The sequence below is a fragment of the Haliaeetus leucocephalus genome, unplaced genomic scaffold, assembly GCF_000737465.1.
Source record: "Haliaeetus leucocephalus isolate CR32 unplaced genomic scaffold, Haliaeetus_leucocephalus-4.0 Scaffold144, whole genome shotgun sequence".
NCBI classification, from domain to species: domain Eukaryota; kingdom Metazoa; phylum Chordata; class Aves; order Accipitriformes; family Accipitridae; genus Haliaeetus; species Haliaeetus leucocephalus.
The window spans coordinates 1,228,491-1,254,791 of record NW_010972580.1 but is presented as its reverse complement, the minus strand read 5'-3'; the positions used below and the strand labels follow the sequence as shown (position 1 = coordinate 1,254,791).

Sequence of the window (26,301 nt, the reverse complement as noted above, 5' to 3'; positions counted from 1 at the left end):
CTTAAACATCAATCTGCTTTCTTCGAAATCCATTGACCTGGATAAGATAGACCAGGTAGCCGTTAACACTGATTAGCTAATGGGATCCATCTGAGCTCATAAATGTCGTGAAATGATGGGTAATGTAATAGCGACATAAAAGAGAGCGGCACAGCGAAGGCATCCTGGCCGGGGAGGTGGAGGTGCTCCTGCCGCAGCCCTTTGGCAGCGAGTGCTGCCTGGCATTGAGAGCAAGAGCTATTAAAATGAAATCTTCAATAAAACTTTCTGGACAGAAAGTCTTCAAAGTAATAACCTTTTTTTAAAATCTCCAGCTATGGAGTGGATTCGTGCTGGGGGATTGTCTGTGGTTTGCCACGTTCACAGGCAAAGGAGCTTTTCAAAGCGCCTCTGTCCCCAGCATCCCCGGGAGACCAGGCAGGGATGTGCCAGTCTTGGGTGCTGCATCTCGGCCAGTGCCGAACTTCATTCTGGGATCTCCTTGACAGCAGACGGTCCTGGACCACCAGTGAACCCTCACGGCCCAGCAATAACTCCAGCAATTGAGACAGGAGCATTTTATAGAGCCCCCAGATCATCCCTGATCCCACAGCTGACAAAGCAGAGATGTCAAATACAGCTCAAAACCATTCCTGGGGACCAAAACACACAACCCCACAGGCAACTGAAAAAAAAAAAGGCTTCAGAAAACATATTACTTTTACGGCATACTGCAATTTTCTGTGTGCCCTATCTCATGCTAACAGCTCACTGCTCTGCAAACTGCCACCCTCTCCGTGTCTGCACCGGAGAGGGCAGCGTCTGATGTCCCCTCCAACATCACCTTCTGCTCTGCAAACCCTCGTGGTTGTCGTCTGATTTATTCACTCCAGGTTCAACTCCAGGCAGTTGTTCTCGGCTTGCATTTGGCTTTTACGTTAACTGCATTGTGGCAGAAATTGGCAGTCTGAGTCCTTCAGAGCTAAGGTCTCTGTATCGTAGGCTGGAGTTCTCCTTCATTTTAATTTCTCTTTTTTTAGTTAATAACAGATGTTTCATTTAAAAAAAAAATGCAAAAGGAATTGTGGAGAAGGAAACATTGTTTGAGCTGGGGTTTGTGTCCTGTGTTAAATTAGATTGCATATCTAATTTCCAAGCATAGGTCAGTTCAGCTGCTTAATTGAGATGGGTTTGAAGTTGATGTGCATACCGCGTATCCTGTACTTAAAAGGGCCCTACAGGAAAGTTGGGGAGTGACTCTTTATCAGGGAGTGTAGCAATAGCATGAGAGAGAACGGTTTTAAACTGAACACGGGTAGATTTGGATTAGCTATGAGGAAGAAGTTCTTCACTGTGAGGGTGGTGAGGCACTGGAAGAGGTTGCCCAGAGAAGCTGTGGATGCCCCATCCCTGGAAGTGTTCAAGGCCAGGCTGGATGGGGCTTTGAGCAACCTGGTCTAGTGGAAGGTGTCCCTGCCCATGGCAGGGGGGTTGGAACTCGATGGTCTTTAAGGTCCCTTCCAACCCAAACCATTCCATGATTCTTTGATGTCCATTAAATACGGACTTGCCCACAGTGGTACTGCCAACCCTGTTGCTTCTGGTGATGTAGAAATTTAAAACAAGTTCGCATTTGGTTCTTGAACCTTTTTTCCTCCATGGCTTCTCATAAAACCTGAGACATCTCTGCTGTCTTCAATTTGTTTCTTCCCTGGATGCCCACCTTAATGCACCCATCTCCTGAGGTGCCCAAACTTCTTTTCTTGCGTGGCTTTCTGGGATGAAACCCAACAGCATCCCACCATAGCACAACCTGCCAGCGTACCTCACGTCAGGACCATCTCTAGGCTCAGCCTTAACATTTCTCTGGACAGAGGAGCCTTAACAAAAGCCATCTCTACCCTGCCAGGCCCTGCAGATTGGCAAATAATAATGGAATAACCCCATCATGGAGCCTTCAACTTCAGGAGAGAAATCCGTGCTTCATTTTCCTGCTTCCATTGCAATTTCATCTCTTTGTGGATTCGGCCACAGCTCATCCCAGCGTGTGTCAGAAGGAGAAGGTTGGAGGGATTTGTTTACTTCTACTCATTTTCCAGTTCAGGTTTTCTTGTGTGGGGTCGCCCGGTTGCCTCTGCAATTTGTAATTTGCTTCTACACCAGGTCTGTTATTCCGTTAACAACAATAAACTTTCAAGCTGTCAGCCTCTGCTTTGCTGATAATAAAATACGTTGCAAGTAACGCAGCTTTGCAGGGCAGCCAAGTAGCCCAGGAGCAAAGGGAAATAACCCAATGTGATGACTAACAAAATTATAAGGTGTGGAGAGAATAATGACTCGAGTTATTACATTGCTTTACAGAAGCTTTTAGCATTTCAGACAGCTATGATTGCTCTGACCTGATGCTGCTTTGCTTTCAGTTGACAAATAATTGCTAGTCCCTGAAGATGGCTGTTGGTAGGGACACGGGGCATTTCCTCGCTGGTTGAATTGTCAGGGGAGGTCCCATTTTGGTTTCATCTCTGATTATCCATCTCTGTTGAGTTGCTTTTGGCTCGTATTGCTACAGATGAAGGAAACACTTGTTCTCCTGTCCCTGGAGCTGGTCCTTTCCCTCTTCGTTGTTATTTCAGACCTTCTTGGTAAATGGTTCCCATAACTGTGTTGTGTTTGAGGTATATATCTGTACGCCCATGTAGTGTATGGAGCAGCTTATCTCCTAGAAGCACCTAACTGGTGTAGGAGCTAAGCCCCTTCTCAGCGGGTATGAGACAGGTTGGCCAAGACCCACTAAGCTGTTGAGATCCAGGAAAACCAAGTGGAGTGAGGAACACTTATTCCCCCGAGATGCTCAGCTGTTTGCGATGCCACGCTACATCACTCAGCACCGAGGATGCTTGGTATGTTCCCTCTTGTTGAAAACCCGAAGTCTGGGAAATGGGGTTCATCCATGATGGACACCACTGTGGTGGCCAGGGCTGGGGCTACAGGACTTGATTATTTTATTTCGTGATGAGCCCAGTCTTGGACCACAGTGCTGGAGCAGGAGGTGCCCAGGGACGGTCCCTGCCCGAGGAGTTTGCAGCCAGCTCATGTAGGAGCGTCAGTCTCACAGCAGGGTCAGTTTGAGCCTTTATTTCGTACTGGTGTAGATCGAAGTGTTGAGAAAGGCATTACCCTCAACAAGGGTGAAGGCAGAAGCAGGGCAAGTGAACACAGGGAAGACATCACAAAATGGCCTTCCAGGATGAGCTGCCATTTTGCCTTCTGGCAGCCAAGGCTAAGAAAGGAAAAAGAGCCTTTTCCGTCGATGCAGGACCGTCTCCGTGCCATGAAACCCTTCCTGCTCTCCCCTATTAGCTATTTTCTTCCTGCACTGACTACCTTCGCTACTTTCTCTATTGACTTGGCGTCTCAGACAGGTCAGCTGCGAAAGCTGCTGTGATCCAAAATGTGCCAGCTCAGGCTAAGTTAGTTCAGAGAAATACTGTCTACAAGGCTGACTAAATAGCTGACTTGATTGGGAACAAGTAGCTGCAAAAGCCCTCGACAGAGCGTATGTGGCTTTCCAGGATCTGGCGATGCTTTTAAGAAGTCACCAGGGAGGCATCAAAGTGCAGAGAGCTTCTAGAAATTCTTCTGGTTTTCTTACTTCATTGCGAAGGACGGTGGCGGTGAGACCGTGTCTGCTTGCCCACGGTGGAGGGACTGCTCAGGGCAGCTGCAGGGTAGCAAATTCAGGGGGAAAAAAGGAAAACTGACTGTATTAAAAATGCAGAACCCTGATGAAGCTGTCATGTACTTCCCTGGTGAGGCTAAAACTTCCGCAGGCTCTGCAGATAACTAGGAATATCTGGAGTTATAACAACAAATGGTTTTGGAAGGAAAAAAGAAATGTCATTTGTGGTAAAGCCTCCAGCAAGAAATGCTCCATCCGCCCTTTGCCAAAGCACCCAAGGGAAGGTTTTTGGGATGGGGGCTCCTGGGTGATGCTCATTTTTTCTACCTTGGTGATGCTCATTTTTTCTCTCTTCTTGTTTTTCCTGGGAGTTTGGGACAGACTGCAGACCCCTGAAGACTTGCAGACTTACTTTGCCAGTGGCAGGATGTTCATAAAATATTTTCACTTGGAGTTGCCTTTTAAGAGTTTCCCATTGTTTGCCCAGGATTAATTCTCCATCGATCTAGTTTAATTAATCAGCTTGGCATTTGGGTCATACAATAGCTCTTTACTTCCAAGTACAATACCCTTGTTTCGAACACAGCCCATTTTTGGCTGCAAAAAGAAGTTCTGCTGCAGCTGAACATCAGTCCCCACTTGCATCCTTCCGCAGGCAGGTCCCTTACTTCGGCAGCTTTGTATCCCCAGCGTGCCGGCCACCGCAATCCCTGCAGCATGCTGACCCTCAGCAACATCACCAACCCTGCAGCTTCGTGCAGCTCCCAGCCCCTCGCCTGCCTGCAGGATGCCACCACGTACCGACTCTTGGGTTTCCTGCATAGGAGTTGCACAGCTCAACCTAAAATCCCCTTTTTATAGGTAGGTTTGGTGTCAGAATAGCTCTGAAGTCCACTTGAAGGAATTTATGAAATAGCCTTTCTTATTGGTGCCGCTAAGCAAATAGAGCTGTGTGCATTTATGTGCTGGATGTGCAGGATATTGTCAGGAATAGAAACTGCATCAAATAAATTCCTCGAAATGGAGAGAAGGAAATTCTTTATTCAGTGAGCCGCTCAAACGGAGTGCTAAAGAGCCGAGCCTTTTAGTAGCTGGTGTCAAATTAATTACAAAATAAAGCCTTTACATTTCTGAACAGCTGGTTTTTACATTTTTAGAGTTGATTTTTGTTCGTGATTACTGTAGGCTTACTCCTGCAAAGCAAACCATAAAATAAGACCAGGGGAAAGTTGTAAAGGGAGTCATGATATCTGTAATTTCAGGGCCTGACTAGAGTGCACATGCTGAGAATTCAGGGATTTTGGTTCTGGGTATTTTCATAATGGGTATTTTCATAATGGGTACTTTCTCCTTGAGAAAGTTTTTTCTGGTGCTTTTATTAGTTAGGAGGGCAGGAACCAATGCATGCTGCTTGCATAAAAGTTAAAATAAAAGGCAAAAAGTGGACAGGTATAAAGACATTTTATGTAGTTGCTTTTGGAAGCCTTTGCACTGTGCTTTTAGGATCATTTATATTTGGATCAGAGGATGCTCCCACCACTGGTGACATCTGGGCTTCTTCAAAGCAACTTTGGTTGCTGCACTGTGAACTTATGCCGCAGTAAATGGCAGCGAGGGCAAAGCAGAGCTGTCAAGCAGCTTGTCAGCAGCATCTCAGAGAGTGCTTGAAAATAAAAATTTTTTTTTTTTTGAGTGCAGGTTCTCAAAATTTTGCATTATTGCAATCTCCTGCTTCTGCAGCAGCAGCTGATGGCTTTTACAGCAGGGCGGTGGGTTTTGTCCGACAAATGCCATACCCTCCCAATGTAGCATTGGCCAGAGGCAACGTGCTTCTGCCCTTATATTAAAAAGAGAAGTCTCTCTACAGGTGCTTGGATACCAAGCCGGGTAGTTTGGACGGGGGACGGGTAATTAGACCGAGGATTTGGCACTTGGTGCTGAAAAGGTCTTTGGAGTGAGGGTAAACCCTCATCTCAGCCTCAAAGCTGGAAGAAGAAGCACGTTTTGGGGGCTGGCGGTTCTGGTGGAGATATATATAGATACATACATACATATAGATACTTGGCAAGCTAATTAAAAGGGTTTTTTTTCTACTTTAAAACCATGCTGTGTGCGCTGAACAAACTCATTTCCTTGCCTGGGTTATGAATATCTTCTAAGGTTATTTTGAGCTAGAAGCAACTAAAAGCACTGAAATGGGCCACGTTGGCTTCGTTTTCACGTGTGCTCAGCTCCAGGTTCCAGATCTCTGGCTTGAGGATGGTCCAGAGGGTTGAGGGGTGCTGTGTATCAAGCAGAAATTTAATTGTACATTTTCTTACCTTCCACAGCTTGGGGTCTGTCTCTAGTTCAGACTGTCAGGGCTGTGTCTCATCTGCACCAAGTAGCAGGTGGTGCATAGTTGGAATGTATCTAGATCTATATATTTTTTAAAGAAAAAAAAAAAATCTGGGATGATCTGGGAAACTACATTTACCCATAAAGAGCTTTGAGTCCCCCTCAAGTGTGAAATGTGCTGTAAAAATGTAAAAAAGGAGCTGGCGGATACCTAAGCCCTTTGGTAGTGAGTAAATAGACTTTAGACCATAGTAGACCATAAACAGACTCTTTGGAGGTCTCCGCCAAAAATATCTGAGTGTTGGTTTTAAGGAGGGATACGGAGAAGCTGCCCAGCTCCCTTGTGTCCTGTTACACCGTGTATTTGCTGTAATGAAGGGATCTCCCTTTCTTTCTCTTGCCTTGCTGTGTTTCAGATTTGCATTTACAAAGCAAATTGTCCCTGTCCCAGGGTTTGGGGACAGCCTTGGGCCATGCTGCTCCCTGCAGGATCATGAGTGTCATTATAATTAACCTGAAATTCCACATGTATTGGGATCTCTTGGGAAGGTTTTGAGTCGAATGAAGAGCTAAGGGATAAAAAAATCCTGCCTTTGGACTAATTGGGCTTTCATCCATCATCAGTGATGCAGCAGGATTGCCCCAGTCCTGGAAGAGGGATGCAGCCACGGAGGAGATGCTCGTGCCTGGCTGGTGCTTCATGTCTTGCACTAAATACCGTGTTGCTGCTGCTCAACTGAGGGATGTGTACGGCAAATCCTTTAACACACCCCAGGTCATAGCAAGAACCGGGGTTTTGCTCTGTGTGTCTGGTCCTGGGGCTTCTATTGAGTCATTCGGAGGTAGTTCCTAAAATCCCCTGTGTAACTCAAAGCACTGGCTCTGCGCCGTGGGGTTCTGTGTCTCACCACCTGTCTGGAATGGCAAGGGCCTGCTTGGAGCTGTGGCTGTACAAATAATAAATAGCGGCTATAAAATCTCTCGCTGAATTGGCTACTTCAGCAGTAAGTTAAATTAAAAGGCTAACTGATGTTAATCCTTTAGCCAAAGGATGCTTACAGAGTGTTTGAGCTGGTCTGGTTGCAGAGGCCGTGGATCAGGTACTTGTGTGAGGTTTGGGAATGCAGGATACAAAATCATTTCCTTGCTGTATTTTTTTTTTCTTTTAATTTCCCCTGGAAAATATTCCAGTCCTTTTCATACAGTCTTTGTCGGGCTGTCTCCAAAAAGCTGTCCTGCATTGAACATGCTACGTGTATGTTTGCTGTGAACAGCAGAGCCTGGCCGCTGCTGCTTGCCTGATTATATCAGTACGTATACTCCATAGTCCAAATCTGATTCAATGCCACATAGAAAATTATCAGGAGTGATTTATATTAACCCAGCGGGAGTCAAGTGGATTTGCTCAGAGCATCATCTTTGCCCCACTGCTGTGGTGGCTGGAGATCTCGCTGCGTGCAACCTTCGGCAGGGACGCGATGCTGAGGTGCAGCCCATGCTGGGCTGTGATACCGCATCCCGCGTTCTCCTCCAGCGCTGCTCTGCTCTAAAAGGTGACTGTAAAAATACCAACGTATCATACCTGGTTTACTGCCGCTCAGTGATTTTGAGATCCAATCAATCAGCCCCGTTTACAAGCATGAATTTTTTTTTCCCTGCTTGCCGGTACCAGTTCACCCTGGAATCAGAAAGTTAAGTTTGTCGTGTCCTCGGTGATGACAGTCATATAAAACTGCAGTTGCATTCTTGGGTGAGGGTTTGTGGCTGAAACATGGGCCAGAAAACAGGGCTGCTGCTGTCCCCAGCTTTGCTGGCTCTGCCCAGCTAAAAGGGGGGAAAAAGACGGAAAAGATTTAACTTCCTATAGATAGTCAGCTGAGTAAGAAGGGACTATGGTTACTGATTCTCTTTTTGCAATATCTTACACTCTAAATTTCAAGCATAGGATTTTTTTATGCCTTGCTATAAACAAGTGGCTGTGCAGAGGTGTGCCTCTGCGCTCCCTTGCATTGTCCCATGTGGATGGATCCATCTCTGGGAAACAGATGCTTAGGTGTGATGAATCCTGCCCATCATCAGCCTTAGGCTTAAAACAAACTTTCTCTCAGTTTACATCTATCTGTACCTATAGATGTACCTCCATATGTACCTTCCTCTCTGCTTTGCCTTTCTCCACTGATTGCAGGTGTCTCGGTAGCGGGGTTTGGGTCCACGTTTTACTGTAGAGGCCTGAATTTAGGTGGGATGAAATCCGCTTTAGCTATTATTTTCATATTTTCCCTGCAGTAAGGGGACCATTTGTTCTGCAGCTGTCACTGGGTACAATACAGTTCCAGCTGGGGCTAGACCTGCCAACACCTTACTGTAGGTAATGCTGCTTTGTTTGCCATCTCTCCGGATGATGAAATACTGCATTACCATAATGTATCCGTGTGGTAGGGAGCAGAGAGGCAAAGTACAACGGGATCAAATGAGCTCAGTCCTGGGAGCAAGCACGGAGATGGCTCTGGTCCACCGGTTGCCCCATGAGCGCAGCAGCCACCTCCCGTGAGCCGATGCTTGGAGGTCGTCTTGGTCTACGAGGTAGTGGTTGCATAGCTGGTGTGTTGAAAGCGATAGCGTTTTACCTAATTACAGGCCTGATTCAGCTGACTCCCATCTGTAGTGAAACTCCCACTGTTTGTGTTTGGTGCAGGATGGTATAAATATGGCTACGATGTCTGCGCTCCTCGTATTACTGTAGTTTCCGAACACCTCGCAGGCGTGAATGCAGGTGTCCTCGCATGCTCCTGTGGAGTCAGACACTGCTGATATCCCAATTTTACCTATCCACAGGCTGCGTTTTCCCCACAGGAGGTGAGAAACATGACGGCTGCCTGTCCTGCCCTGCTCCACGCACCCAAAGGGAGTCCTCGAGATGAGACTCACCACCACGCTGATGGCACGTGCACGAGTGCCGGGGCATGGTTGTGTACGCACGAGTGATGGGGAATTGCATTGTGTGCACAAGCAGTGGAGAACAGCTTTGCTTGCTGGGATTTTCTGCACTGGGGAACAGTGGGGCATTGCTGGGAGGTCTGTGTGCGGCCAGCGGGTGAAAGAAGAAGGGTACCGTGCATGCAGCCTCTGCAAAGTTCACTCTTCCAAGAGATGTAGCCATCACAAGAAAGTCGAAAAGAGTGCTTTGTGCTAACTTTTGAGCATGTCTAACTAAAGTGCACGGAAGTGCATTATGGAAATATCTTTTTCAATTGACTGTAGAGAAAATTTAAGAGCCTAAATGGTGGTGCTCTGAATTACGGCTTGGTTATATGCCCGCGAAAACCTGCAGTGCAAATCCCTTGGTGTGCAAGGGACACAAAACCATCACCCGACCATATGGCCATGGCCATTCACGCCGGCTGTGGTGGCCAAGCTGGTCCTGAGCTCCTCCCCAAGCCCTGTGCTGGCTGGGGACAGGCTTTGCTTTTTCTTGTGCCCCAAATATTTCACTTCATGCAGAAGTTGTAACACTCAGGGCTGTAAGTAGTAAAAACCTCCCGGGGTTTTAAGCTTCACGGGCTACAGAGAAACGCTGTTTCAGTACAACATTTAGTACTTATCTTCTCTGTGTAAGGGCCAGGGAGTAGCTGCTGCTTTTCCTTTGCAAAAGGCATGAGATGAAGTTGTCCCGTTGGGAATATTTGGAGCTGTTTGTCCTTTTCATGAGGCTGACGCCTTCCTCCTGCGCCAGCTCTGTAGAAAGGCTGGGCTTTCTAGGCAGGGAATGGCCTAAAAAGCTCCAGGCATGAGAACAATTTTACGGCAAGGAGCAAATGCTTCTGGCATTGGCTGGGGAGGAACCGACTTGCAGTTTCTCAGTATCTCAGGAGGGTTGTGGAGGGGCCAAAGGCCATGGCTGAGGAGTCTCCAGCCAATCTCACCCTGGATGACCAGGATGGCCCAGCTCACGAGTGTTTCCCCATCCCTCCTTTGGCTTTGGAGGGCTGCTTGATGATTTTAAGGGACGTGGGAGGTCTGAAGATGGTTGATCAGCATTTTCTGGAGAACTCATTTGGTACATGATATCCTTCCTCAGCTGGAGGGGTTTGGGTTTGACACCGACCTTTCCAATCCAGATGTTTTATCCACCCTCTTTGCTAAGGCTCCATAGCACCTGCATGAGTATCTTCACAAGGATGAGTGCTGGGGGGATCTGTGGGCTCCTGTTGCACACTCTCGAGGTATTTTTGGCAGGGCCATACAGTAATATTGCTGTTGTCACTCCCAGAGCTGCAGCTGCTGCTGGGCTGGAGACAGAGCTGCGCTGCTACTCGGTAGGGAGTTCAGCAAGGGTAATGAAGAACAATTCATTAAATGAATCAGTGGGGAGAGGTTCGGAAGACAGATTGTAATTATTATCTGAATTAATCCTGTCCTTCAAGCCGTATGCTGGCACCTGTTAAAAGGCTCCAGGGCTCCTACTGCCCGGATGCACAGAGCTCGTCCATGGGTTGCCGCTCGTGGAGGGACAGCCTTGGTGGTCACGAAGGAGGAACGCAGTACACCGTCACCCGCCTTTCTCCTCTTTCCACACCATCTGCTGCTTCCTGAGGGCATCATCCAGGTTGTCGTCTTGTCTGACCTCGTTCAACCCAAGGCTGGTGATATCACGGTCCCAGCCTGGCGTGTCTCGGGCCGTTGACCTCATTTCACCTGTGTGCAATGCACATTTGTACATGCCGAGTGGCCTCACGCTTTTGCTGGGGCATTGATTTTTGTGAGATGAGAAACTTTTTGTTAAAAAAAAACCCACCCTCTCCCCCTGCAAAAACCCCCAAACCAGTAAAAAGTGGAGGATTGCGTTCTGCATTGGGTTACTGAAAGACTGGTGGATGAAGTTCTGCAAACCAAGTCCTGGGAAATTAAGAGATGTTCATGGGTTAATTTGTGTTCATACGGGAGATGAACCTTTGTGGGATCATGCAGATATTGTTCCCTGCGACTAATAAATTATGGTCTGGTGGGACAGAGCTCCTGTCGCATCGTCCTGCGTCAGTTTGTTATGTGTGGAAGTAATTAGGGCTTGATGGGGATCAGAGAGAGGGTAGCAGTTTTCTTACTTTATGGACCAACATAATTCTCAAATATTTGGAGCTTCACCATTATAGTTTATTCGTTTGCTGCCAGAATATTAGTGCTATATTTCTTTTTAAATATCCACTCAACCAGTGCTAAATTGCAGTGATCGCTGTGGAGGTGATTTATGCCAGCTATAAGGACCCTCCATAAGTACTCACCATTCAAACAAATGCTTGCACCAATATGCCATTACAGGGAGTGGCTGATTGCACAAATAAGAAGAAAATGGCAATATCTCTTAGTGAATTAAATGCGCCAGCCTGTCATGCCTCTGCGTTAGTGCTGCTAGAGTTTAACTGTTCCTGAAGGGTAGAATATAGGTGTATGAATTGTGATCCACTGGGCGACATTTAATGCCATCCTATAAAATAAACAAATTAAAAAGACAGTTGGTCCCGTCCGGTGGCAAAAACTGGTTTTGAAAGTGGAGATCGATGTGTTAGGAGTGTTATGTATTATGTAGCAGCTTGTTGCAATGGTAGACTATTACATTTGGGATGCTGGCCGCTGCTAGATTGTAAAAGAAATAACATTAATGCCAGCACAAGACTATGTTAGCCTCAGGTGGTACGTAGGACCTTGAAAACTTCTTATTTAAAAACAGCAGGCTTGTATAAAACCAGAGCTGACATCCCTGCTGTTCCCATACAGTCGTGCGACAGCGGTGCCCAGAGGGGTGCGGGCAGACATCGAACTGATTTCAAGGCAACATCTCCCTGCCTTGCCTTGCAGAGTTGCTTGACAAGCCCCACTGGGATATCCCAGTCTTGGAGGCCGAAAGGAAAACCCTGTCCTTGTAAACACGTCTCTGACAACTTTTATGGCTCTGCTTTCTGGAGCTCCATCCCTATTACTCTTCTCTGTTGCGAGATTAAACCTGACACCATGAAGGATGGATAATACTTTGCTTGTCTGACATGCTTGTGTGCCAGGTTTCCAATAATACAAAATAAACTTGGATTTAAAGAGAAAGCTATGGCTACCCTTTGAGAAGGAGAAGGTACCAAAGTATGTCATCTGTATGCATTTTCCCTCCTGGTTTATGTTAATGTTTGAAAGAGCTGTACCTGGCCTAATGGTCTCTCGAGGCTGACAGACCAGGTCACCTTTTTAATCCATGGGTCTGGGAGTTTTTTGTATTCCCCCAATGTCTTTGTAGGAGTGAGGTACGTAGTCCTCTCCAACAAGGAGGATGCCCTGGAGAGGGTTGCATCCCCCTCTGCATGGGATAGGGACTTGATTCCTTCTTTCCTTCTGTATTTCCATTTGGAAGGGAGATGAAGTCCTTTCTGCCCGTTAGGTGTGAGTTCTCTCCTTAGCAAGCTGTCACTGCAGTCTTGTTCTCCTTTGGAAAGAGATCCCCTTGGGATTTGACGCTTCAGAAACCTGTTTATTGTAGGCATCCGTTGCAATTTGCTCTTTGCAGCCATCATTTCATTTTAAATAATGTACTGCTACCTCCTGCCAGGGTGTGAACAAATGGACTATCGTGATGCGCTTGCATGGAGCCAAACGGACCGTGCTGTTCCTCGCACCTCGAGTGAAATAATGACGTGGCTCGATGCCACCGTCGGCTCAGCAGGTGCCACGGGAGAGCTGGTAGCTATGGGAATGTATCGCTCTGCCAAAAACTCAGAAATGAGGTCTTCTTTCCTCCTAAACAGGATCTTTTTCCTGTCATCTCATGTGCGTTCCTGCCCAAACCCATCTCTGTTCTCCCCAGGCCCTTTCAGCTTCATATTCCCCTTCTCCTGGACCTGTCTGGAAAGTCTCTTTGTTTTCCTTTTTGCTCTGTTGTCCATGATGCTGTTGGATTTGGCTTGATAGGATGTGTGTGTCTGAACGTTTGTGTACCACAATTGTGCAGAAAATGATTGTGAAGGATGCTAATTTGCTCTCTTTTCAATGGTTAATACCTTAATCTGACAACTAATGTCTTGCCTTGTCAGTGAGCTCTAGCCTGCATCTTTGTCTGGATTTAGAAAAGTAATTTACAGACTTAAAATTACTTGCTTTTACCATCATTTTGCTCCATATTGAAAGGGTAATTTATCAGCAGATATGCTTGTCCTGTGTATGCTGGTTATAAACTGTGAAATACCTTTTTCTCTATTACTCCAGTCAGGCTTGCTTGCATTTTGAATATCAGTCTTTTTTGGACTATTGGTTTGACACACAGCAGGATATACATTGATGTCTCGGAGCTTTTGATGGTGTTGTCTTCTGTTTTGTACATGGAGTCTGTTTGAGATACCCATGCTCTGCTTTTTAATTTCACAGGATACAAATTTTTCCCTTTACATGCTAAAGAAGGGCTCACCGTGTCACACAAATACTATTTCACAGATTGTGAACATCTTTACCTTTGTACTTAAATGGGGATTTTCAGAGGAGCTGTCAAAAGTAACCAGTGATCCGTCAAAGAAAAAAAATGGTGGTTTTGTAGACTATTCTCAAGGTACAGGTTTGTGTTTTTTGTTTCTGGCTTGTGCTGGACCTTCTTTTTATTGCAAGTTAAAACATTACTAACAGCCAGCAGTGCTGTTTTCCCCTAAGACAAATAAACTGAGGTTAAATCATTCTGCTTTGCCTCGTGTTTACTGTCTCAGGTGTACCACTGCAGGTGGTATATACTGATGTTGTCCTTTCCGAACAGCTCTATCCTTTTATTCTGGTGATCTGATAACACTCTGAATCCTTCCCTGTTATCAGGGGGCCCAAAAGAGCCTGAAACAGAGAGGATCCCCTGAAAAACTTATATCTTCCTAAATTATCATTCATAGCAAAGATGAGAAGGTGAGGAACGGCACAACCCCATTTAATGTGAGTTGAAATGAATGCATATGAATTTTTGAACTTGGCAATGTCTTTCTAAATGCTGTTGTAAATAGTCTTTTATAGCTTCTTAGGGAAAGCTGGAAAACCTGGTGGCTGAGGGTCTCGAGAGAGTAACTGCGGTTGTCCAGTGCCGTAGTCTGCCGCCGTGGCTGGGCATTGAGCACCATGGCTAAGCCCTCCTGTGCATGGCTCGGCTGCGTGCAGGGCAATTTTATATATGGGGATGCCATATATTTATATATATGGCATTTATGTATGGTTTGGTAGGGGACTGTCCATATAGGCACCGGGATCTCTCCCGGTAGAGGAGGTGGAAGGAGCCTGCCCAGGGTTTGAGGCAGAAGGTAGCTGGCAAGGGGGCATGGGCATCCTGTGGGAGCTGTGCTCTGGAGGAAAAATGAACCCTGCGGGGCTTTCCTGAATGCCCCCTGGCTCTCTCCGGTTCCCTCCTAAGCAAGGCTGTTGCCCTCAAAGCCTTTATCGCTGTGAAACAGCTGCTGGTGGTTTTGAGCCGAGGTTAAACACCGTGTCCACGTTCAGAAAGGTGCTTGCTCCATGCAGCGTCGGTGGAGAGCAGGATGGATGGGATGTGTTTTCTGAGATGTGGAGAGGTGGTACATAGAGGTGAAGCTGCTGTTATGTCTGGCACGTTGTGTATAGTAGGGTGGTTGCTGCTGGGACTGTAGTGCAGGAGCTAGCAAGGCCTTCTAGGGGCTTCTTCAGGGGCTGGTAGGGAGGTTCTGTAGCTGCAGTGAGCAGAGTGACTTTCCTCCCTTCCTTTCATTCTTTCTTTCCCATTTTTTTTGCCTGTCTTATTTATTTGTTTGATGTATTGGTGACTCATTTCTGCCTGGGAACAGGGCTAAGCCTAGTAGAAGATTGCCCGAAGGCATCCCTGGTCGCTGCTTAAGCATTAATACTGCTTATAGCTCACAACTGCCTTTCCCATAGGGTCCCTGTGAGCAAGCTTGTCCTGCAGGGAAAGGCCATCATTTCTTCATCCTCAGTTTATTCTCTTTGATTTTCAATTCTTTGTGCTTTCAATCCTGGGTCCTCTTAGCCCTGGTGCTGCTCTCCCAGTGGGGGCTGCTGGAGGTGAGCAGTGGGAGCAGTGTGCAGCCAGCTCAAATCCCGAGTGGAGGCATCTACGTGGGGTTTAGTTGGATCAGAAGTGTGCTTTGGGAGTGCATCTCCCAACTATCCTCACTTACTGTGGTTTGGTTTACACTGAGGAGCTGTCTTGGTGCACTTGAGCTCAACTCCTTGTGGATGAAACTTAATGGAAAGATGTGCTCCAGCCCAAATGGGCACCCAGTGCATGGAATTGGGCTCAAGCTGGTCCAAAGGAATAAAAAGCCGTGAATCAAGTCTAGCATTTTGGTCCTCCTCCCCAGCTGTTTTGCTCTGTAGGTCTTCTGGTCTGTGCTGTTTGCTGATGTGTCTATAACTTGTTGGTCTCCTCTTGAGCACTGGTTTTTTGCTTAGCCACTGAGCCTGGTGGTGACCCTACCCCAAAGTCTTCATGCTGTATGCTAGCTCTGGTACTTCAGCAAAGATGCCTGATTCCTCATTAGGACGTGTTCATGTTCTCCGTCCTATCACAATCATGGTTCTGGTGTGGCATTTGGCTGTAATAAGCTGTAAGTAACTGCCTGATTTGCAGAGATAGAAGGCTGGATATGCACCAGGAGCCTTAATGGGGATCTGTGCTTGCTGGTGGCCCTATCAGTGATCTGGACGAGGGGATCGAGCGCGCCCTCAGTAAGTTTGCAGATGACACCAAGCTGGGCAGAAGTGTTGATCTGCTGGAGGGTAGGAAGGCTCTACAGAGGGATCTGGACAGGCTGGATCGATGGGCCGAGGCCAGTTGTACGAAATTCAAGGCTCGGTGCTGGGTCCTGCACTTGGGCCACAACAACCTCATGCAACGCTACAGGCTTGGGGAAGAGTGGCTGGAAAGCTGCCCTGCGGAAAAGGACCTGGGGGTGTTGGCCAACAGCCGGCTGAATGTGAGCCGGCAGCGTGCCCAGGTGGCCAAGAAGGCCAACGGCATCCTGGCCTGCATCAGAAATAGTGTGGCCAGCAGGACTAGGGCAGTGATCGTCCCCCTGTACTCAGCACTGTTAGGCTGCACCTCGAGTACTGTGTTCAGTTTTGGGCCCCTCACTACAGGAAAGACATTGAGGGGCTGGAGCGTGTCCAGAGAAGGGCAACAAAGCTGGTGAGGAGCCTGGAGCACAAGTCTTGTGAGGAGCAGCTGAGGGAACTGGGGTTGTTTAGCCTGGAGAAGAGGAGGCTGAGGGGAGACCTTATCACTCTCTGCAACTACCTGAAAGGAATGAGGTGGGGGTCGGTCTCTTCTCCCAAGTAACAAGTTGTAGGACAAGAGGACATGGCATCATGCTGTGCCAGGGGAGGTTTAGATTGGATATTAGGAAAAATTTCTTCACCAAAAAGGCTGTCAAGCATTGGAACAGGCTGCTCAGGGAGGTGGTTGTGTCACCATCCCTGGAGGTATTTAGAAGATGTGTAGATGTGGTGCTTAGGGACGTGGTTTAGTGGTGGACTTGGCAGTGCTAGGTTAATGGTTGGACTCGATGATGTTAAAGGTCCTTTCCAACCTAAATGGTTCTGTTCTAAAGAGCAGCAGAAAATCATCAGGCTTCCTTGGAAATGTTTCCTTACAGAGTCCTAGGAGCGATGTAGATGATACCAACAACACCTGGATTTAAGCTGTGTCTCAGATGGTTCCTGGGGCTTGCCACTGCTCAGGAGCAGATGTGGGGCTGGGAAGCACTTGCATTTCTTCCATACATGTGTCAACACATCCCGGGTTTTATGTGGCTGGGCAGGTTTCCCATCTTCTCCTGCTGTGCAAAAGAAACATCTGCCAGGGTCGTGGCAGATGAGCTCTTGGCCATGGCCAGCAGCCTTTCGTGGCCTTTGATGGTCACTTGCTGAGGGTGGAGCGGGGGGATGGAGGAATGGGAGTCTATTCCTTTTCAAGTCACCGTTTGATTTCTTTTTCTGGGACTGGGGTCCCAGACATGCAGCTGAAGGGAGCCTCAGGCCCCTGTCACTTTAGATCATGTTTGTTGGATAAACATGCCCTAACTGTAGGTTTTAACACTTAAATTTTTACAGCTGCAAAGGGCCATATAAAAAGCCCCATAAAATTGCCTGGATTTATTTGGCTAAAGACTGCACTGGGTACATCAGCATCTAAATCCTTATTCAGCTTTTATGGTGCGCTGTTGCTCTCGATACAAGCTTGCTTGTTTTCCCGTGATTTTCACTAATGCAGGTTTCCTTCTTGCTGTATTTTAAACTAGCCTAATTAGAAATTTTTGACTTCTGCCTTCAGAGCCTATCTGGGTAAACTCATCTACGGGGCACGGGCTGCTAACACAGGCTTACTGTTGTTCAGCTTATCTTTCCAGCTTGAATGGTTTAATAGGTCAGTCAAGTATTAAAATGGGATTTTCACTTGGATATAAAATCTTTTTTAAAGGGCATTTTTTTTTTCCTGCAAACGCTTCATATTCACTGCATCCTTTTTACTCCAATGGAAGGTTTTAAACTTGAATATGATTTCATATTTCTCTTTTTTCACCTGCTTCCCTGATGCTGTGATTATAAGGCATATGTCAATATTTGAGAGGAATAAATTGCTGATGACTCCAGCTTCTGTTTAGTTTTATGAATCATCTTGGGGTCTTATGATCTCAGCAATTGCATTAGTGACTTGTGATCTCTGGTGGGACTGCAGCCAGTGTGCCGCTTGGTGTTGGACTCCCTTCGTTCTGAATATTCATTACTGGTGTTCGCCGGTTGCTTACTGATTGCAAAACCTGGACTTTCTGGAGCCGTGAAGCGGCAGAATGACTCGAAGACGACTCACGCTCCCCATTTCACACTGGCGCTTGTCAGAACTCACCACGTGCAATGGTTGGGGGATTTCTAAATGGCTGTGAGCCATTTTATCCTCTTTCACTACTGGAAGAAGTTCTGCACATCTGCACGTCCCCCAGTCTGTCAGCGCAAGGCAGAGGAGGCACTTGTGTTTTAATCTTTCGTTTTCCATATGTTCTCCCAGTTCGGAGGAAGGCTGAGCGCAGGACTGGTCAATGCCTGAGACCATCAATGCCACCGCATCAAAGATGTGATATCTCTGCTGCCCCACCAAAAGCCACCCCACTTGGAAACCTATGTCATCCCTGCTTTGCGGAGCTGCTGGTGGCCTGGAAGCCCCCACCCGGGCTTTGCCCAGAGTTTCTTTCGAGAGATGGGCCAAAATGAGACTAAAGAAGAGCAAAAGTGATGGAGGAAATCTTTCCTCATTTGCCCAAGTGTTTTTAACTCTTACTATTTGCCAGGTAGTGGTAGAGTGAGGAATTAATGGAATATTGTATTTTTTTGTGTCGGGAGAGCACAGGCATCGTTCACATTGCTCCCTTTGGGTGGAAAGCAGTGGGCATGAGCTGTGCCTGCAGGGTTTGATGTTCAGCAGCTGGGTGAGCATGGAGTAAGCATGGGCTTCAGTGCCGGCATTTCCATCCTCTGAGGATGAGCCCAGCTCTAGGTCTGCAGCTGTGAGCATGCAGCGGTGATGGACTGGGGTGCCTTGCACAAAACCGGGGAATTGCGTTATATTTTAGTACAAGCTCAAACACAGCGTGTACGTGTGTTTCTCAGAGACTTAACATGATATGACTCTGCTGAACTGCTGAAGACATTTGTTAGCTGCCCTACAACAGCTTTCCCTTTCTCTCTTCCATCTTTTATTTTCTGTAAGGAGAACACGATACGCTAAATGATTAAACTGGGTTAGATTTATCTGTGGACGTTTCCCCTTCAAGCTGTGGCACGTGGCCATTTCTCATCTCTGTGCCCGCGTTCAGGTGGGAAGAGGTGTTGATTATATGGGAAATATATTATTTCTCTCTTCTCTCCTTGCAGGTGTTTACAAAATATGGGAAATGCTACATGTTTAACTCAGGAGAAGAAGGACGGCCTCTTCTTACCACGGTTAAGGGTGGGACAGGCAATGGACTGGAAATCATGCTAGACATACAGCAGGATGAATATTTGCCAATATGGGGAGAAACAGGTAAGACCTTCTTTTTCCTCCTGCAAACATGCATGTACTGGTGATTTTTCTGGAAAGACCATCTCATCCTTCCCAGCTAGTGTCTAAACCAGCTCTTGAAAGCAAGAGGAACTCAGTCTGTACAGAAATGAGTTGCTTTTCTTCTCGGTGTCTGCAGCCGCCAGTTGGGACCAGCATTTCCATAGTTCAGCTCATCAGTGAGCGCTGGACTTGGGTGTCTCGGCACCAAAGTTTGGGATGCCACACCGGAGTGTCATCACCTGTCCTGGGACAATGGTGGGCATTTGTGGGTGACAGGAGGTGCGGTGTCTCCTTCAGATGCTCCAACATGTCCGTCTTCCCTAGAAAGGCATTTTTGGGAGGCCACATTCAAGGTGGACCTCCAGCTGCCGTCTGTGTTTTCCTCCTCCTTGAAATCTGGGGACGTTCGTTGCCCTAATTGTTGTCTTTGCGTGGGTTAGGGCTGCCTGGGTGGACCAAGGGCTCGGCTCGTTGCACTCAAAGCATTTGGGATGGACGACATCTGTCCCTTAACGAACCCAACTGGGTCAGGCATCTTCTGAAGAGCCAGCGTGCTGCACTGCAGCCCTCTAGTCCTGGCACAGAGAAGGGCAGAGGGTGCTGAGCAGAAAGGCTGGGGCTGGGTGCTGTCTCGTAGGTCTCGTGGGTTGGGATGGCAGCACTGGGAGTGGATGTGGAAACGCTGCCTGCTGCAAGGGCAGCTCAGCAGCTCCTGTCATCCCGACTGAGCTGCCGTGGTCAAAGTTGCTGGCAATGCTGGTTCCAGTTTCTTTAATGAACCCTGCTGCAAAAACGGCGGGTAGGAGGCTGGGCTCTGCGAGAGGGGTGGCACGGGCAGGGGACAGCATGACGAGTGGCACGTGCCGCCAAAGCCACCCATTTACAGCAAGCCTTATCAGTTCTTCAGCAGTGGCGGCTGCTGTTTTCATGAACCCACGCTGACATTTTAAACAAAACATTCAAAAGCGTTGGAAAAATTGCCAGCCACTCTGTTTCTTTGGCAGTTGCACGGCAGAGCGTAGCAGTGGGAGTTTTTCAGGATGAGGTTGTCTGTGTTTATTTTGGGGTATCAGGAAAGGGAGAGGAGCAAATATCACTTACAGTTTTGTGTTGCCATTGCTCTGTCATCCTGTGCAAGTGAGTCCCTTCAAGCACCTTTCAAACTTCGGCTCAATAGCAAAGGGCAGAGTTGGTTGCATTCATTCAAAACTTAAAATTTATTTGTGTTTTTTAAACAGATTCCCACAGTCCCGTCAATCATTTAAAATTGCACAGGCTTTTATAGCAAGAGCTTTGCTTTCCAGTTTTTAGCTCATACTCAAAAGTCAGCCTGATCTGGCCCAGGTGAGGGGGAGGAGACGGTGATTTGAAATAATAATTTCTGACTTGTTGCGTTTGTCTGAAGTCTTGTCCTTTTAAAGGCAAACCAGGTTCACAGTACAGAGTGGGAAGATGAAGTGCATCTTCTACCTCTGATGCTTTATCACTTATGGGCTGCCTTGGGGGAGCTCCTGGGGGCAGGAAACCACCACGTCGACGGCTTGGGGATGTAGCAGGCACGAACAGCCACACCACAAGCTCTATATGTACAACCTCATTGGGTTTTGGACCCCTCTGAGGCTCCTCATGGAGACACAGACCTTATGTCACACCCTTCTTGCTTTAGGCTTGCTTTTTGGAGCTGCCTTTTGGACGCACTTTAGGAGGAACCCATCCAGAAATGCGCTGCCTTTAGAGCTGTGCTTTTCTAGCGCTGCGATGCTGGGAAAGGTGGATCGGTCTCAGCTGGGTAAACCCGACTCATTACACAGGAGACAAAAAAAAGAAAGAGGCAGGTGGAGAAGTAAGCTGGGAGGACAAAAGATGAGGGAGGAGGATCAACTAGGTCTCGCTTTTGCTGTCTGACAGGGCATCTGGACAGGGGAGCCTGTGGCACTGGGGAGGAGGTTTCCAGTCTGGTACCTCCGCATCTAGAAGCATTACTGTTGTCCAGAGGTTAGGTGGGATGGCAGCTTCTGCTCTGGTTGCTCCCTTTAGACAACTTTCAAGCCCTGCATGTGGCAGAGGTGCTTAAAACCTGGCCATGGCTGTGGACTTGAAACCTGAGGCGGGGAGAAAAGCAACCCCAAATGCATTGATTTTTTTCAAAAATCTTGCGGCTTTTAGGGTCTTTTGAGTCCAGACTTGACTTTTGAGCACATGTGGAAGGAAGCAATGTACCCCTTTGATTTTCAAGATGCCCCTGATGATGTCCTGCCCTCCCATGACCTAACCACTGCTAATCTCATGCATATTTAATTTAAATTTCCACTCAGCTAAAGGTTAGAGGCATAGGGAGGGATTTTCGTGTTCCTAGAACCGAGTTGATGTTATGGGGCTGGATTGCGCTAGGATAGTTGTTAAGGTCTCTACGTGACCATGAAATGCTATAAGATTCAAGGCAAAACTATATAAATAGGGTTCTTGATTTGGTTAAACTGTATAGGAGAAGCTCCTGGACTTGTTGCAAGCAAATTTGGCCATGTTCTTACAGGTCCATGTAGAACTGGTACTTGACTTTGAAGCTCATAAAACATTAATCTCTGCCTTTCAACAAGGGATGTTTTCATCCTCCACATTCTTACAGCACCTTGTACAAGCTGTCTTCAATCTTCATTGAGCTCTCTGGACACTACCAGAATAAAAATATTAACTATAGTGGTTAATAGTTGCTGTTCCCATGGAAACACTTAACTCAGCTCTTAGTAGGTAAGTGAAGGAGTTGATGATTTCCAAATATTTGCATAATAATGTAAATGTGTTTGGAATTAAATCTCCTCAGCTGCTACCACTGGGACTGTGCAAACTTGGCTCTCCAATGGAAAGCTTTGTCAAGGGCACACAGCTCTTGGCAGTGAACTTCAACCCTTGCTATGGAGAGGGATGGGGGCAGACGTGGGGTGAGATCTTCACGTTACAGTGCCAAAGCCACGTGTAGGCATGGGGAGGTCCAGCCATGGGGATACCTCCAGGACGGAAGGAGTTGAGTTTTTTCCTCCCAGTGAGTTAATATCTCCATTATAACCTGAGTTGTTCCATTCACTCCTTATCTTTTAACTCTTTAGATATTTCTACAGACTAGTTTTGCGGCTCCGTTCTCCCAGTAGCCATCCTGTATCCAGCAACTGCTCTTTTAGTTGCCTCCTAGGCAATGATTTTTGTGTGGTTGGGTTACTTTACCTTTTTTCTCCAGTTTCCAACTTCTGCAGTGTCCCTCAAATGTGGCTGCTCAAACCATTTCCTTTCCCAGCTGGTTGTCCCATGTTAATCCAAGTTTTCCCAGAGCTATCTGGAGCCGTCCCCACCAAGCTGCTGTTTCAGACATAGTGTTTGCACCCCATTAGGGATTCACAAATGCTGAAAGTGGACCAACCTCTCCCATCACCGCAGGGAGGTCTTCACATGGAAAAATATGCATTTCTCTGGCCCATTGTGGTGGCCTTGGCTCATGCTTCCTGCAAGGGTCTGTCCCAGAGAAAACAGCCACCTAAAGAACCCTCCAGGCCCCAGTTTACTTCTTCTCCATCCCAGCCATGGCCAGGACACCCCATGGGACCTTTTCTCCTGCACCCTGGGTCCCTCAGCCCCTCGTTGGCACAGAGCAGTTATGGTTCTGTTGGATGCAGGGCTGATTTTTATCAATGCCAAGTTCAAATGGTGACATCTTATTCTGTATTTAGTCTCGTAGCTGCTTCGCTTTTTTGCTCCAGATCTGGAGATGCCATAAAACCGCATTCTCCTTCACAGCCCTGCATGAAAATAGTTGGCGCATGGACTGAAAAAATCCTGATTTTGCTGCTGGCTGCATGCCTCAGGATCTCAGCTTTCTTTTTTAAACTGTTCTTTGCAATTCAAATAAGAAGTGAAGAAGGAAAATATTGGTTCGTAGCTTGGGATAGGGCTGCTCCGGGAGCTGCCGCCACCATGTCACATTGGCATATGCTTTGTAATACAAAAACGGATTTAATTGTTACTGACTCGGCAAACAAAATGAAGCGTATTGTCACTCTAAAAAGACCTTTACCGAGTATCCATTAATATCTTGGGAAGCTGAAATACCTTGTCTAACAAGTTGCTTGTAATAGAAAAATACACCTTTTGCTTGACTGTCTGCATATGCAAGCCCATTATTTGAACATGTTAAATTTATGTGCAGTCTAATTTTGGAATAGCGAGCATACACAGACTGTTTCAGTCTTGATTTTCAAGTGCAAAGAAAAGGGTATTTTGACTGTGTCTGGATGTCATGGCATCAGGCAGCCTTGCCATCTTTGGGTGTGCAAAAATATTATGTCAGGACTGTCAAAATCATGAGGCGTGTGGAAAAAATGACGATAAAAAGAAAAAGAGATGAAAATCTGTGTCTTTTGAATTTTACACTTCTAGAGTTTATATTTTCTGGTATTTTACTTTAACCATGACTGTACCAGACATGAAAAGAGTTGGGAAAATAATTTGTCTTCTGAAGTCTTCTCATCATCTTTGTGCTTTAAAGAAAGCGTTAGATATTCCAGGTGGGAATCGTGATGCAAACAAACAAAAAACCCAGCAATCCTGCATGGACGTAAAATGCAAGATGGAAAGATTTATACCAGGGAAAACTCTTTCCAGTAACCAAGAGGGAAACGGCAAACCACAGACTCGGAGTAGCGTAGGTGGAAGCCGCAGCCACTCGTACATATGGCACGGAGTCTCCCAAATTCTGCGGTTACGCATCTTTGTCTCACAAGATTAGGCGCCAGGGAGTGGCGGGGCTGTGGAGGGTGTTTGTTTTATTGCACTTGATAGGGAAAGCGGCAGAAATGCAATCAAATATAGTAAAAGAAACTCTAATTTATAGTGGTGACTATTTGATTGGAAAGGGAATCCATTTCTGGTTAATCTTTCTGGAGTGGCCCAAGGTATTATATAGTGACCTAATATAGCAGCACAGTAAATTGGAAATCACTCAGGCTACAGGGCTGTAAATAAGAAATACAATCAGAGAGTTCTGCGTTTGTGTTTCAGAAATTGTTGGATAAAGACGAACATTTCATACCAATTAATCAAGTAACATGCTGAATAAAAAAAGGGGGATGAGAAACACGCTATAAAATTCCACTAAGAAGCAGCATGAAATCTATAAAGCTTGAGGCTTCAATCCACTTAGGAGACTAGCACGTACTATTATGGGCTGCTATTATTTAACTTGATAAAAACCACGGGCTACAAGCAAGACTTTTGATCTAGGTCACACAGAGAAAGTTCTCAAGCCTGTTTCCCTCACACCCAGCCCATCTGGATTGCAGTTTATTATTTGTTTCCCAGCAGGGCTCTTTCGTGCTGTTATGAAGTGGTGGGTACCAACCCCTGCCATCAAATGGTGGATGCGAGGGAAGACCATCGGCTGGTGGCCAGAGGAAGCCCCTCTCCAGGGGACTGTGGTTTGGGAAAAGGAAAAGCTGACTGTGTGTGGTGGGAGCTCAGGGACCAACCTCTGCCGTGCCCGAGGTGCTGGATGCTCACCCTCCCTCTGGGCATCACTGCGGGGGGAGCTGAGGCATGTCTGTAGCATTAATCCAAATTAGCCAGAGGTGCAGGTGGTCTCGGTGGCATTGAATTTCCATGCCACTGCTTTTCTTCCTCATTAAAGCTGCCTTAATTCCACTGATCTCTTTCCATTTCCAAATTGAATTCAGATAAATTGAATTAGCGTGGCTTTAATTTTGAACCAGAGCCTTCACGCAAGCCCTGGTGCTGTAGAAGTTAGATCAGATTTGTTTGCAGCTGCTGGCTGTTCTTGGAAGAGCCGTTTGGGTCCTCCTTGAGTCCCTAGAGGGGGGAAGAATGGCAGTGGTGCCATCCATGCTGTGACGAGCAACGCTTCTCAGCCAGCCCTGACCTTCCTCCAGCTGTACCTCTCTGGGCCCTGGCTCACGGTGGGATGCTTGAAGAGCAGCGACGTGGCTTGGGACATCACGCCAACACCAGCACGAGCCTCGCTGCCTCGCTTTCTGCACAGCTTGGGATAGGTGATATTTTAGAGAAGGTATCTCTCTGGTGGCTTTTTTTCTGGCAAAGAATAGGTTATCAGGGCTGCGTTGAGGGATCTGCCGCCTGCTTTGGGTTTTGGGATCTGTAGTGGAGCATATCCAGCACCTGCCTGAAGTTTGGGATGCTCCAGGCGTCAGACCAAAGGGATTTGCAGCACAAATCATCCACATTCGCTCCTTGCAGCCAGGACCACGGCGATGCTTTTGGCTCGAGACAGGGATGTTCCTTCTCATTGCTCACAAAAGCCCTGATAACTTTTGGGATCCTGCAGCTGAATCGCTGTGGAGAGGACTTGGAAGGGGGCGAGGGTGACCCCAGGCAGATGTGGGTGGCTGGAGGCCAACGCTGCCAACCCTGAAAATTCATCTCGCAAAAGTTTACTGATGCGGGCGCAAATTCAGAGCGTTTCCATGGTTTCTTTGATTTTTTTTTTTTCCCCTGCCCTCTAGGATTTTGTGCCAGGCAAACCAGATTTAAACAGCATCTCTGTGCTGCTGAAATGGGTCTGCGGAGCGTTGCTCCTGCTGCACTACAGCATCTTATTGCAAGGATTTTTACAGCAAGGAGGGACAGTTGATTTAGCTCAGGGGTCAGATGTGTCCCCCCCCTTCCCCAAAGCCTCCCAAGCCCCGGCACTTGGTCTCCAGCTGTGCAGCCTCTGTGCACAGTGCATTAATAAGCCTAAGTCCTGGAGCATTTGATTTGCCAGCTGTGGAGAGGCACAAAGCACTCACTGTCATTTACTTCTGCATATTAATAGGATTAGTGGCGGTTCTTCATAAATCCAGGCCTCCTTTTGCTTACAAGGGATCTGAATTCAAGTGGTGGAGGAGGCAGCCGGGGCTCCCCCAGGTCACGGCTGCAAACCTGCCAGCCTTCTGGCATGGTCTGAGGGGCTGTTTCGGATTTACACCACAGGGAATCGTCTGCAGCCTTTGAGCCACCAGCGTTAACCGCAGAGTTTGGGAAAAAAAGAAAAAAGGCACTGGTTTGTGCATCTGCTTCATGCACAGCTTGTGGAGTTCAAAGTGGAATAATTATAATTAACATAAAACTCATCTCTAAATATAAAATAAGTAGGAAATGACCTGGGAATGGAAGAAGTGATGGGTAGCAGCAGGTACGCGCCATGGTAGGATGGTGG

General features: G+C 47.1%; 1 protein-coding gene across 1 annotated transcript in view; it reads left to right on the top strand.

Annotated features, from left to right (window-relative positions):
- The window catches only part of ASIC2 (acid-sensing (proton-gated) ion channel 2), a 513,904-nt gene that overhangs the window by 447,179 nt on the left and 40,424 nt on the right, over window positions 1-26,301 (top strand). Inside the window, exon 2 of the mRNA XM_010561355.1 lies at window positions 18,914-19,064. Coding sequence (XP_010559657.1) covers window positions 18,914-19,064 — 151 coding nt within the window. The remainder of the gene's footprint in view (window positions 1-18,913; window positions 19,065-26,301) is intronic.